We start from the raw sequence: 13,166 nt of genomic DNA, 5'->3' as shown, positions 1-13,166 counted from the left end.
TGTATAATATGGGTTTTTAATGTTTTACTTTTGATATAAATAACCAGTTGATACTATTTACAGTACAAGGTTTTGTCTTTTAATGAAAGCTACATAGATTACAATATGGACACTGCATGCAATCTAGGGGATGGGGGTGCTGCCATGTCATAATTAGAAGATTTGGGAAATGATCATTACTTACCAGTAGATCCACTAGCAAACAGTAACCAGCAGAGGGCATTGTAGTACCATATATAGAGACTTTTCATGTTTTCAGGTTCTGCCTACATGCAGCAGAAGAAACACAAAACTAGTTGCACTGCCTTGGTATGTAAACAGAGAGAAGTAAAAAACGAGAAGGCATTAGGAGGGAGTAAACTTCTTAAGTGATTTAACTGCTTTTTTCAATTTGGCTTAGAATTGTTGCTGTTCAAACTCTTTTAAAAGGACACAAAGCTATATTTTAAACACTTACTTAAAATCATAGGAAAGTAGGACTAAGGGACTTCATGATGTTATCTAATCCAGCCCCTTGTTCAGGTCATCCCTGACTAAACCATCCTAGTCAACTGTCTGTATAACTCGACCTTGAAAGTTCTTCCAGGGATGGAGATTCCACGACTTCTTTAGCTAGGATGGTCAAGTACTGGAACAGGCTTTCTTACAACTTTTTATAACTGGGGACTACTTAGTCGTGATGGAAGTGGGCTGTGCGGCAGCTCCTTTAATTTTGGAGCACCCTTGCACCCATTCCCCCCCCCCCCCCCCCCCCCCCCCGCTGATTTGGCAGATGAGCCCCATTGCCCTCATCACTTGCTTCTGATGGCTGCGGGGTGAAAACTTCAGTTTTAAAATATGCCAGTTTTTGACCCCCATGCAGTCAGCAGCAGGGCCAGAGGGGCCCCTCCACCTATCAGCAGCAGGAGACGACAGCCATGGCATATTTAAAACCGTGGGTTTTGCCTCCCTGCGAATTGGGGGCAAGTGGCAGGGCCTCTCTGCCAATCCGCGGCATGGGGGTACACGGGAGAAACTCAGATTTAAAGGAACCACAAGATTATGGGAATGATTGAAGTGGACTTCCGGTATGAATTCCAGTGGTCCCTATTCGTAACCCCAGAGGCGTTGAAGTAGAACATTCCTTTTTCTGAATCTCCTCATTCTTGCATTTTTGTATGCATGCTGACTCGGTGCTATAGAGTGCTAGTATCCCAGGCATGATGTGTTTGAATCTAGAGAAAAGTACTTGAATTGAACTCCACTTTTTTTCCCCCTTCTCTAGTCAGGGTGAGCAACTGGGGGTCTACCTCCTACCCAAGTTGCTTGAGTATTAGCTCACACTAAGTTTTACTGCAGTGTTTCTCAGCTAGGGTGCCATGAGATCCTTTTAAGGGTTGTGCACAAGATTGGGTGTGCAAACACCTACATGATTCAGGAGGTAAGCCCAGAAATTTCAGATAGGAATCCATACTGTCAAAAATGTTGATCCATTATGGTCTTTTGAGTTCTTTGCAACAGAACAATTGCTCTATCATTTTTTTTTGTATCAAGCAAATAAAATTTAAGTTTTGAAATGGGATGCCTCAATTCAGAAATATTATAAGGGCAGGAGGGTTGCCCCGAGTCTAAAATGTTTGAGAACCACTGGGGTAGTGCACACAGAAGAGAGCCTTAGACTTCTGCTCCTCTGTTACAGCAATACAAGGAATAGTGAAATGGGGACTGCTACTTTACTTCCTGATGCTGCTCACACACTACTTTCTGCACTTCACTGTAGTGGTATTATAGTAACAAAAGGGGGAGATGAGCACTTTATGCAGCACATGGTTAACTTGTGGATCTCATTATCACAGGAGGTTTTAGAAGCAGAGTATACCCATGTTCATAAAAGAATTGGTATACCCAGGTTCAAATTCATGGATGAGAAATCCACTAATATCTATCAAAAAGAACAGGTATGTATCCTCTGGCTTATCAAGATCAATTGTGGTAGATGCCAAGGAGGGTACTGAATAGAAGATACATTACTTGAGCAATATCCTGTTTGTATGCTCTTCCTCTAAAGCATTCACTCCTGCTACTGTTAGACTGGACTGGGCTAGATGGATCATTGGTCTTGCCTAGTATGGCACTTACATTGTTATGAAGTAAGGCATCAGGCATCTGCTCTGTGGAGTGTTGTCTAGTATACTGAGCTCCTAAGCTTGGCAGAGTATAAAGGCAAGCTTCTCTGGCAAGCAGTGTGGGAGTGGAGGGGGTGGGGGGGGGGTGAAGGATGCAGTAGGGGGAGAGTCCACTAAGGTAAGGCAGCAAGTGGGCAGGTGGCAGAGAGGGAGGGGCAGGCAGAAAGGAGGGAGGCACAAGCACAGGGCGGGTAAGTAGCAAGGGGCATGGGGAGCAAAGGTACCAGGGGTGACAGGTGGCAGGAGGGGGGGTGTGTGCGTGCGCGTGCATGGGAGGGTTGAATTTAAGATGACCCTTAGTAATTGGATTGTTGTACATTATTTTTCGTAATTATAATATTCCATGTATAGAATGTAATTACTAGGGGATTATCTTAAAATCAAAGTCATCTTGAATTCGGACAAATATAATAACCTAGTATGTTTTATAAGAGGGTGGGGGAGAGAGCGAGAGAGAGAGCACATTTTTTTCTCAAGCTGTTGACCTTTTGGTAGCTTTCACAGGAGAAACATTTATTTTACTTCTGTGTATTACTACTTTTATCTGTCCCTTGCCTGTTCTTCTTTCCACCCTTTGATAGAAATCTAAGCTTCTCAAAGTGAAATGCATCCCTTTTTTTTGCTTTGGATTTACAGCTGTGGAATGTATCTTGGGCTGGTGAACTTCATGCAGGGCCTGGATGCATAAGATACTCGTATGATCAGCTAGGCCATGGATTGCCACAGAAGCAGGAAAGGAAACTGGATTTTTAAAAGCTACACAACCCTCTCTAACACCAGGGTTTCACAAGGGATAGATACAGAGGATTCATATAGCCTCCCTGACCCCACTATTCCTCTTCTGTTATTGCTTTCCCTAGCCAGTCTTACAGTGTGGCATAACTAGGACTAAAGTAAGCAGTGCACCAGCCCTGACTGATTTTTAAGAGGGGACTACTATTCTGGCACTCCCAGGCAGTCTGCACCATGCCACAGCAGTTTGCGTATGGGAAGCTGAGACATTTTGACACTAGCTGTCATCCTCCTTCCCTGGACATTTAACTCTGTATGTTAAGGAAGTGAAAACATCTGTAGGTTAGAGAACTAAGGTTTCATAGGCTGAATCTGACTGGTATATTCATAATGGTTAGAAATTTCATTGTTGGTGGTTTTGGGGGGGTCTTTTTGTTCTATCTACTTTTTATCACATAGTTGAGGTGATGTAATTTTTATATTTCAGCTGTTGTAACAAACAGCGATGAATCACATATTCTGACTCCAGGAAAGATGAGCCAACGCCAAGGGAAGGAAGCCTATCTCACTCCAACCAAAGAGCTACTCCAGCCATCGCTCAGTCCAGGAGCCGTCCACAGCCATGGTAAGAGATGGGTATCTGTTTCTGTTATTAATGGGTTCAAAATGTTCAAGACCTATTTCCAACACATTAATCAAACATTAAATCTTGACTATATACTGGTTTCTAAAATGGAGAATTCAGAAAAAGGAAACCTGCTAAAGAAATCTGTTAAGAACATTGTCTTAAAACACTTTAGACAATCATGCTGGAAAAACTAGTTTTTCGGTTTTTTTTTTAATGGATCAATTTAATGTGTTGCCTTCTGCTAGCCAAAAACATTACATGTACATCCTCATACTGTTAAGAATAAAGGTGTTAATTGCCTAAAAACATGGTATATGGTGCACAGTCTCGTATAAAGTATGGTATGACTCTGGTTGCAAAATAATCCATGCTCGACAGTGAATAAAATAAAATGGACAACATGTAATTCAGTAACTGTTCTTCATGTTGTGTTTTGTATAGTTGTATTTTTGTTCAGGACTTCACATTGAATATATTGTATTAATAAAAATATTCCAAGGAAGTAAACAATGTAAGCGAAGATTATAGTTTGTGTATTATATCAAGTGGCACATGGAAAAGCTGGATTGCTGGAGGATCTCATGCGGGGATGTGTGTTTTCATCTTAATTCACAACAGCGTCTTTCTGGAACATCTTTTGTCAGTTATGACAATTGATGTAAACTTACTTTCCAACAGATACAGACTTAAACAGTGGACTTTGGAAGCCATTTTAAAATACTGACTCAAATTTATATTATCCAAGTGTAGCAGGCTTACCTTTTTCAGAGCTTGGGTTGAGTCTCAGGATCGAGGGTCTGCTGTTTGATTGGTGGAGCCCTTGCACCAATCCGGAGGCAGCACAAGGGAAGCAGTGCCCTGCCCTTTTCCAAAGGGAGGGGGCAAGGACCAGCTGGACCTGAATTGGAGCTGCACCAGCCAGGTCCAGAGAACTTTGGGGGTGGAGCCCCTGAAGAGAAAGGGGGAGCGTGCTCAGCAGGCTGGGGAGAAATGACGAGGGACAGCGTGGAGAGAGGGGCTCTAGAGACAGCCATCCTCGGGACCGTGCTTGAGCTTCATCGGCGCACAAATCAGCGTGTGGGGATCAGGCTCTAGGAGCTACTCAAGGCAGCTTGAGTCTGTGAACCCAGCAAGCAGCTGGGCAGTCAGTGTGCAGATCAACACATGGAGAGCTGATCCTAGGAGCAGCTTGCGGCTGCTTGGGCCTCACCCGGTGCACAAGTTGGCACAGAACCGCCTAGGAAGCAGCTTGCAGCTGCTCACATTAGCCCCAGCCCTAGGCCAAGTGACTGGAGCCCCGCACTGCAGCCCCACTTTTAACTAAAAGAGCCCCAGTACCCAGAGCAGGGCCCTGGAATGGGGAGAACCCCCGGTGTGAGACTGGGGAGTTGGAGCCTGCAAGGACTTGGCGCTTGTGAGAGAGAGCGAGCCCGGGGTGCCCAGTGCAGGGCGCCAGGCCAAAGGCGCTGCTGGGGAGAGGCTCTTGCAGGATTGGCCACCAGGGGACGAGCCTTGCCTTCTCCAGAGAGGAAGCATGACGTAGTGGGAAAGTGGGCCCCACAGGGGAGGCTGACATGGGTGAGAAGGGTCTGCTGCCTCCACCTTCCATTGCGGGAGGATGTGTCCATATCCCAGGGCCCTAAAGGGGAGGGGATTCAGGGAAACCTCTCGGGGAGGTGCTGAGTGCACTCCCTATTTTGAGGTTGTTGTGTTAAGGGCTATATAGCTGAGGGTATTTTTTAAGGGGGGTTATATGGTTTATGTGTTTTTAATGTGTATATTTGTATTGTTATTTGTGAAGGTTTAAAGAACTATTCTGGTTTTAGTTACTTTGGTTATATAGGTTAATATCCCTATGTGTTAATTGTGTTGTATAAGTTGTAAGTTATTTGGTATTATATGTGAATTGTGGAATATTATATATAGTATTAAATGTTAAGCCTTGTAAATATTCTGTTTTATATTAAGCGTCTGTATTTATTCTTGTAATAAATTGTACATAGTTAAGTATTTGGTTTTGGCCCAGCTCTATAGAGAGGGGAGGAAGCTGCTCAAGTAGCTGACTCCTTCCTTAGCACACTGCCTGACCACCACCACCACCACCACCACCACTGTCATTGGAGGACAGGGCACACCCCTTAGGTGTACCCGGGCTACACAAGCAAATATAGTAGTTGAATCTAAAGTTCCCAGTGAGTAGGTGGGTGTCTGTCAGTATTGCATTTCTGCCCTTTCATCACATCAGGCTTACTTTCTAAAGGTCTGCATAGCTGAAGGTGTGCCATTGTGTCCCTTCTTCCCTCCCTCCAATCTTTTTTAACTTCTGTTATAGTTAACATCACAGCCTAGACAGTATGTAGGATGCTGTCTTGATGCCAAGGATGTACTCGAGTCCTGTCAAGGGAGGCGTGTGTGCAGTCTTGTGATTTTTATTTTATTTTTTTCCTTTTCAGTGCTGTTGTTCAAATTAATTAGCCTCATTCTGATCATCTGCTGCCATAACTAGTATTTTTTTTTTCAGGTGTTTAGATCCAGCCTCATTTCTTTTCTCCATTTGTTGCTCTCAGAATTAACCTGCAGTTTCACGTCACCAGCCATTTTCACACCCCCACCTCCAACTGCTTTACTATTTTACTGTGCATTAGGTTCAAACTTATATTTATTCTTTGGCCTTCTGTTCCTAAAACTCACTCATTGACTACTTCAGACTTTGGTTTCCCTTTTGCATTTTGTTCTGGCTAACCTACTTTTCCAATCACACGTGGACTGGGTGTCTCATCTTACCTTAAGTGTTGGTGCCTTCTTTCATTCTCCATCTTGTGCTTACAATCTACTCTTCTAATATGTTTTTTGTCATTTCTCTCTCTTGGACAATGAAGAAAGAATAAAGGAACACCTAAAGTACTTGTTTTCAATTAACCATTACACAATTACTATCTTTATCTGTTTCTCTAGTTTCCAGTCAGTCTTATGACGTGACTTTCAAGGTTTTTTCTTTTATTGGCCTGTTTTAAAGCAGATCTGCTGTTGTAGGAAGGACTTTTTAAAAAAAATGTTATGCAGTCTTGGTTGCTGACTCGTTGCTCTGCTTCCTCAGGTTGAGGATTGAGGATGCTAGTAGTGTTTCTCTGCTTGGATTATTTACAGATCTTTGTTTTGGATCTTGCTTTCATGCATCAAGTCTCAAGCTTCCCTCCAAATTTTCATACCTGTTCAGTCAAGCTGCATGTCAGATCTGGTAAAACAGGCCACAGCATTGGATACCACATGAAAATGAGGGGTTTATCCCAGACCCCACAATAGGTTTATGAATTGGAGATGTGTAGGACAAATAAAAGAAAAAATATACCTTCAGTGTGAAAAGCACAAATCTTAATTTTTCTTCCTTTGTTCTTCCATGCCTTAAAATGAGCCAGCGAAACTGCTGAATTACATCTCTCTCACACATTCAAACCAATGGCCCTGTTCAGGGTTGGCAGCTCAAGCATCTGTCTAACTAATGCAAGGGAAATAGATTTCTGACACCTCTCTCTGGCTAGGGCCAGAAGTTACACAAACCAGTTTAAGTGATCAGAAACTGGTTTAGACCTGTAACAGAATAGAAGTTCAGTGCACATAAACCAGTTTCAAAATGGCTGAAACTGATTTAAGATAAACCTGGTTGAATATAGCATCAGACTGAGCTGATTTAGGTCAAACTGATTTATGAAACTTCTGTCCTAGACCCCTTCCTGGTTCAAGGTAAATCAGCATCCCAGAATTTTTGCAGCCCTGGGCTGTGCTGTCTGATTCACTGGCTGGCTTACTGCTGCTCTGCAAACCCCTGCTAGGGTCTGGGGCCAGGGAGGAGAGTTAAACTTCCCTTCCCCTGAATATGGAGCTGCTTGCCCTGCTTGCTTAGTGCTGACTGTGACTGGACTACAAATCCCAGAAGCAGCTGGGAGCAGGAAGAGGCAGTGATAAGCAACCCTGCAGAGTCCTTCTGCTGTGAGTCTGGACTGCAAATCCCAGAGACCTTGGGGGCAGCAGGAAGAAGAAGCAAACACACAGTTCATGCTGTGTGTCAGAGAGCTGTGCATTTGTGCCCCCTGGCTTCTGTCTTGAGTCACTGCAGGCATATGGCTACATTTCCTGAATCAAAACTGAATGTTCATTTGCTTATTGGTTCATTCTTTGCAGCTTAAACTAACCTGCAAAGACTGAATCAATTCAGCCTTGGGATTTTTGATTGTCTGTACTTAACCTCTTTGTCTAAAATGCTTACTTTGCAAGCAGTGGAATATGGGCTCATTCAGAAAGTGCATCTTAAGATTCTCCCTTCCATCAGGGTTTTGTTTTTTGGGTGTTTTTTTTTTTTTTCCTCTCTCGAGGTTCCTGGTCTTTATTAGGACTCCTGGTACATTCCGTTCAGACAGGATTGACTTCAGCTTGGAACTATCAGGAGATCCCTTGGATTTCATCCTATATTTACGGACAGCGTGTCATCTGCCTCTGGTACAGCACTTAACTTGATCTGAAGTGCAAATTGCCTTCTCTAGACAGTAGTATAGTTTCATAAAAAATGAACTCTGTGGTTCTGCTGTAAAGACTCTGCCGTCCGAGCTGGCAGTGGTATTAGAGAAGTGTTTATTCTTAGTTGTTAGTTTAGCTTTTTCAAGTTTATTAATTGGATATCAAGCACTGCTCCCTGCCCCCATTGTATTCCTATGATTTTTTTTTTTTCTGTAGGAGTTCCCTTACACTGTCAATCTGCTAAAGCATCTTAGGTGCATATACCCCTGAGTTTGAAATTGCCATGAAGGTCAATAGGCAGACAAGGTTCCTTGGGTGAATTTGATATCTTTTATTAGACCAACCCAAACGGTTGGAGAATAGTTATTAAGCAAGCTTTCGGGTTCAAAAACCCTTCGTCAGGCTAAGGACGCTGCAGCAGTTGGTGTGTGCTCTTCCTGGATGGAATGAAAAGTAAACAAGCCAGGGGCTGGGCTGGGCTGGGGAGTCAGTTGCCAGGCAGATTATAATGCATCAAAAATCCAATGTCTATGTTTAGTCCCTGATCTCTAGTATCCAGCAGGTTGATGAAATGGAGCTCATAGGCTCGTCTCTGGGATGTGTTGTGTAAGTTTCCCTTGAGGATCAGGACTGAGAGATTGGAGAGAGAGTGGTCCTCCTGTGAGAAATGTGCCCCCACCGGTAATTGGGTGTTTCTGTCTTTGATGGATTTCTGGTGCGCGTTCATTCTAGCGCGCAGTTGTTGTCTGGTCTCTCCTACATATCTTCTATCAGGGCATTTGGTGCATTGGATGAGGTATACTACATTCCTGGAGGTGCAGCTGTAAGATCCTGGGATGCTGATGGCTCTGTTGTGGGGTGTAGTAATAGTGGAGGTGGTGGAGTTGTGGGGGCAGGTTTTGCATTTCTTGTCATGGCACGGTCTGGATCCTTTTGGTGTGTTCTGGGGTTGAGGAAGTTTGCTTCTGGTGATGAGGTTGGCGAGGTTCGGTGCTTGTCTGAAGGCTAGGATGGGTGGCTCTGGGAAGATCTTTTTAAGAATAGGGTCTCTTTCTAATATGGGTTGCAATTTTTTGAGGATTTTCCGTACAGGTTCAAGGGATGGGTGATAGGTCATAACCAGCGGGGTGCGATTTGTGGGTGTTTTTCTTCTGTACTGCAGCAGTTCTTCACGTGGTATCCAGGTGGCTCTTTCAAACATGCGATCTACCTCGCTGGAGGAGTGTCCTCGTTGGGTGAAAGCCTTTTAAGATTGGTGAGGTGGCAATCCCGGGTGTTCTCTTCAGTACAGATGCAGTGGCATCTGAGGGCTTGGCTGTATATCACAGCTTTTTTGGTGTGTTTCGGGTGATTGCTGGTTCTGTGCAGATATGTGTGTTGGTCTTCTTGTATACTGTTGGTTTCTTGTATACTGTGGTCTGTATTTTACCCTTCTGGATACTGATCATTGTGTCTAAAAAGGGATTGCCACCTCACCAATCTTAAAAAGGCTTTCACCCAGCAAGAACACTCCTCCAGAGAGGTAGATCGCATGTTTGAAAGAGCCACCTGGATACCACGTGAAGAACTGCTGCAGTACAGAAGAAAAACACCCACAAATCGCACCCCGCTGGTTATGACCTATCACCCATCCCTTGAACCTGTACGGAAAATCCTCAAAAAATTGCAACCCATATTAGAAAGAGACCCTATTCTTAAAAAGATCTTCCCAGAGCCACCCATCCTAGCCTTCAGACAAGCACCGAACCTCGCCAACCTCATCACCAGAAGCAAACTTCCTCAACCCCAGAACACACCAAAAGGATCCAGACCGTGCCATGACAAGAAATGCAAAACCTGCCCCCACAACTCCACCACCTCCACTATTACTACACCCCACAACAGAGCCATCAGCATCCCAGGATCTTACAGCTGCACCTCCAGGAATGTAGTATACCTCATCCAATGCACCAAATGCCCTGATAGAAGATATGTAGGAGAGACCAGACAACAACTGCGCGCTAGAATGAACGCGCACCAGAAATCCATCAAAGACAGAAACACCCAATTACCGGTGGGGGCACATTTCTCACAGGAGGACCACTCTCTCTCCAATCTCTCAGTCCTGATCCTCAAGGGAAATTTACACAACACATCCCAGAGACGAGCCTATGAGCTCCATTTCATCAACCTGCTGGATACTAGAGATCAGGGACTAAACATAGACATTGGATTTTTGATGCATTATAATCTGCCTGGCAACTGACTCCCCAGCCCAGCCCCTGGCTTGTTTACTTTTCATTCCATCCAGGAAGAGCACGCAGCAACTGCTGCAGCGTCCTTAGCCTGACGAAGGGTTTTTGAACCCGAAAGCTTGCTTAATAACTATTCTCCAACCATTTGGGTTGGTCTAATAAAAGATATCAAATTCACCCAAGGAACCTTGTCTGCCTATATCCTTAGATCAACACGGCTACAACCTAAACCCCTGCACCATGAAGGTCAACAAATTCAAATTCTTGGAAAAGGACAGTACAACTAAAGTTTTCTGGAAAAGCAGAGGATATGTTTCTGATACGTACTGAATTCTGCTTTTTCCCCCCCTCCCTCCCCGATTGGATGACATAATTACTTCTGATTTGATGACTTAAATGCTGCTGAGATGTAACTCCTTAGTAACAGTACAATTACAGCAACAATAGTTGTAGATTCGTAGATGCTAGGGTTGGAAGGGACCTCAGCAAATCGAGTCTGACCCCCTGCCCTGGGCAAGAAAGAGTGCTGGGGTCAGATGACCCCAGCCAGATGCCTATCCAGCCTTCTCTTTTATAGACCCTGCAAGGTAGGGGAGAGCACCACCTCCCTTGGAAGCCCATTCCAAATTCTGGCCACCCTTACCAGATACCTAGCTTAAATCTGCTCTGTCAGGTTGTGACCGTTGTTCCTTGTTACCCCAAGAGGCACCCTGGTGAACACAGCATTTCCAATCTCTTGCTGTGCCCCGCTAATGAATTTGCAGATGGCCACAAGATCACATCTCAGCTTTCTCTTGAGAAGGCTGAAGAGATCCACGTCCCTTAGTCTCTCCTCATAGGGCTTGGCCTGCAAACCCCTAACCTTATGAGCGGCCCTCCTCTGGACCTTCTCGAGGTTATCTACATCCTTCTTGAAGCACAACACCCAAAACTGGATGCAGTACTCCAACTGCGGTCTGACCAATGCTGCATAAAGGGGAAGTATCGCCTCCTTGGTTCTATTTGTCATGCATCTGCTGATGCATAACAAAGTGCGGTTAGCTTTGCTGAGGATCTCGTCACACTGACAACTTATGTTCATCTTGGAGTCCGCTATGATTCCGAGATCCCTTTCTGCTTCTGTGCTGCTGAGAGGGTCATTCCCCAGCTAGGGCTGGATCATTATGCCCTAGGTGCAGCACACTGCACTTGTCCTTGTTGAACTGCATCCTATTGTGTACTGCCCAGTCTTCCAACCTGTCCAGGTCCACCTGCAATCCTTCCCTGCCTTCCATTGTGTTCACCCCACAATTTAGTATCCTCTGCAAACTTGGACAGAGTACACTTCACGCCCACATGCAAGTCACTGATGAAATACAGTTACAAGGATAAGGGTAGATAAGGGTCACTTGATATAATTCCTGAAATCAAATGGAATGTTTTGCCTTCCCAGCTTACTATATTTTGATTCTATCTTGTTTTCATTGTATAGGTAGTCCTCAGACTTACAACACAGTTGGTTCCTGAAAACTGTCTTAAGTTGAAACTTTGTACCTCAGAACCAATTTTCCCATAAGAAACAATGTTAGAAATATAGGATTGGTTCCTGAACCAAGTCCCGATACCCTATTTTCACCAAAAATACCCCAGAATTTTGTATTTGATCAATTATAGATCAGTAGTATAGCTACATTAATGTATTTATGTTGTAAAGAGCAATCTCATTGATTTAGAGGGACTTCTTTGAGGTGACTTTGAGTCTTCTCAGGAGTCTTGGTTGCAGGTTTTTCTGGAGTCTTGTCTGCTTTCTTAAAGTGTCCAAGGAAGTTTGGACAGGTGTTCTCCAGGGAGATGAGCGATGCAGCGAACTTGTTCGCTGTCATGGCATTGCATCGGATCAAGCATTCTAAAGTCGAAAGTGACATCAGAAAGTTGAGACAGGATGTCAATTTATAAACGTTGTAAGTGCAAAACGTTGTAACTCAGCGTTGCAAGTCAGGGACTGCCTGTAGCTCTATTTTTCCATTTTGTGTACTATTCAGAGTTCTTCACTAGTATGACTTTATGAAAAGAGACGTTTGTCACTTCATGCAAAAATAATACTGCTTTGTTTTCTCCTGGTTAGGATATTTCAAAAACTATGTTGTACTGGTGTTCAGCACTCCTGACTGCTAGTTCTGGAGTATTTTATAAAGGCTGGTATCTGTCATTGCCACAGGAATATAATATCTCTCTTGACTTGTGCTGTAGTCTGAATGTAATCTGGAAATGGTTTGTGTGTGTAAATTACTGTAACTTGGTTTAATGGCTTAAGTAACATTGACATAACAATCAATATTAGTTCTTTTTCTGTGAATATTGTGCTCTGTCTCCACTTAGACTAGTAATGTAGTAACTCAACGCACACACACGTATGTGCGCACACATTCACATCACATGAACTGTGCACTCTTAAATATTTAGCGTCTTAAATAAGGCTTTTTCTTTTTAATGATGCTGATGCAAATGGGTTAATTAAAGCCTGATAGAATATAGTCAGTCCTTGTCATTTCTGTTGTAAGTTTAAAACCCAGCAGGTCTCTCTTGGAAGTGGTAGACTGCATGGTACACTAAAGAATTTATCACTTTGTTAATTAATCAGTTCTTCTCTCATCATCATCATCATCATCATCTTGGTCACTCCTATTGGTTCAAGTGCTTATAGCATAAGGTTCTATTTTGTGCCTGTATTGTATAGTGCTTTGGAGTGTCCATCACTATTATTTGCTCTACTTTGCCTCAGCAGTACAAGTAATTAATTATTTTGTCTGAAATTAACTGAAGAAAACTAGCAAGAGCATGACTGTATTGTTCTTGTAATCTTAAGTAAAAAAAAAAAAAAAAAAACATTTAAAAAATTCAGTGCTTGTGAAGCGT

The 13,166-nt window shown here is 43.5% G+C and overlaps 1 protein-coding gene across 6 annotated transcripts in view; it reads left to right on the top strand.

Moving 5' to 3' along the window:
- Positions 1-13,166, top strand: part of OSBPL8 (oxysterol binding protein like 8) — a 157,819-nt gene that overhangs the window by 64,888 nt on the left and 79,765 nt on the right. For 5 of the 6 annotated variants that reach the window (XM_014595859.3, XM_014595855.3, XM_059726106.1 and 2 more), the window contains one exon: positions 3,385-3,522. In XM_014595859.3, coding sequence (XP_014451345.1) covers positions 3,432-3,522 — 91 coding nt within the window. In that variant the 5' untranslated portion in view covers positions 3,385-3,431. Of the gene's footprint in view, positions 1-3,384; positions 3,523-13,166 lie in introns of those variants that run through there. The other variant, XM_059726108.1, reaches the window with a different exon arrangement.

This window comes from Alligator mississippiensis, chromosome 4, assembly GCF_030867095.1.
Source record: "Alligator mississippiensis isolate rAllMis1 chromosome 4, rAllMis1, whole genome shotgun sequence".
NCBI classification, from domain to species: domain Eukaryota; kingdom Metazoa; phylum Chordata; order Crocodylia; family Alligatoridae; genus Alligator; species Alligator mississippiensis.
The sequence above is the reverse complement of the archived record's forward strand: the minus strand, read 5'-3'. Positions and strand labels throughout refer to the sequence as shown.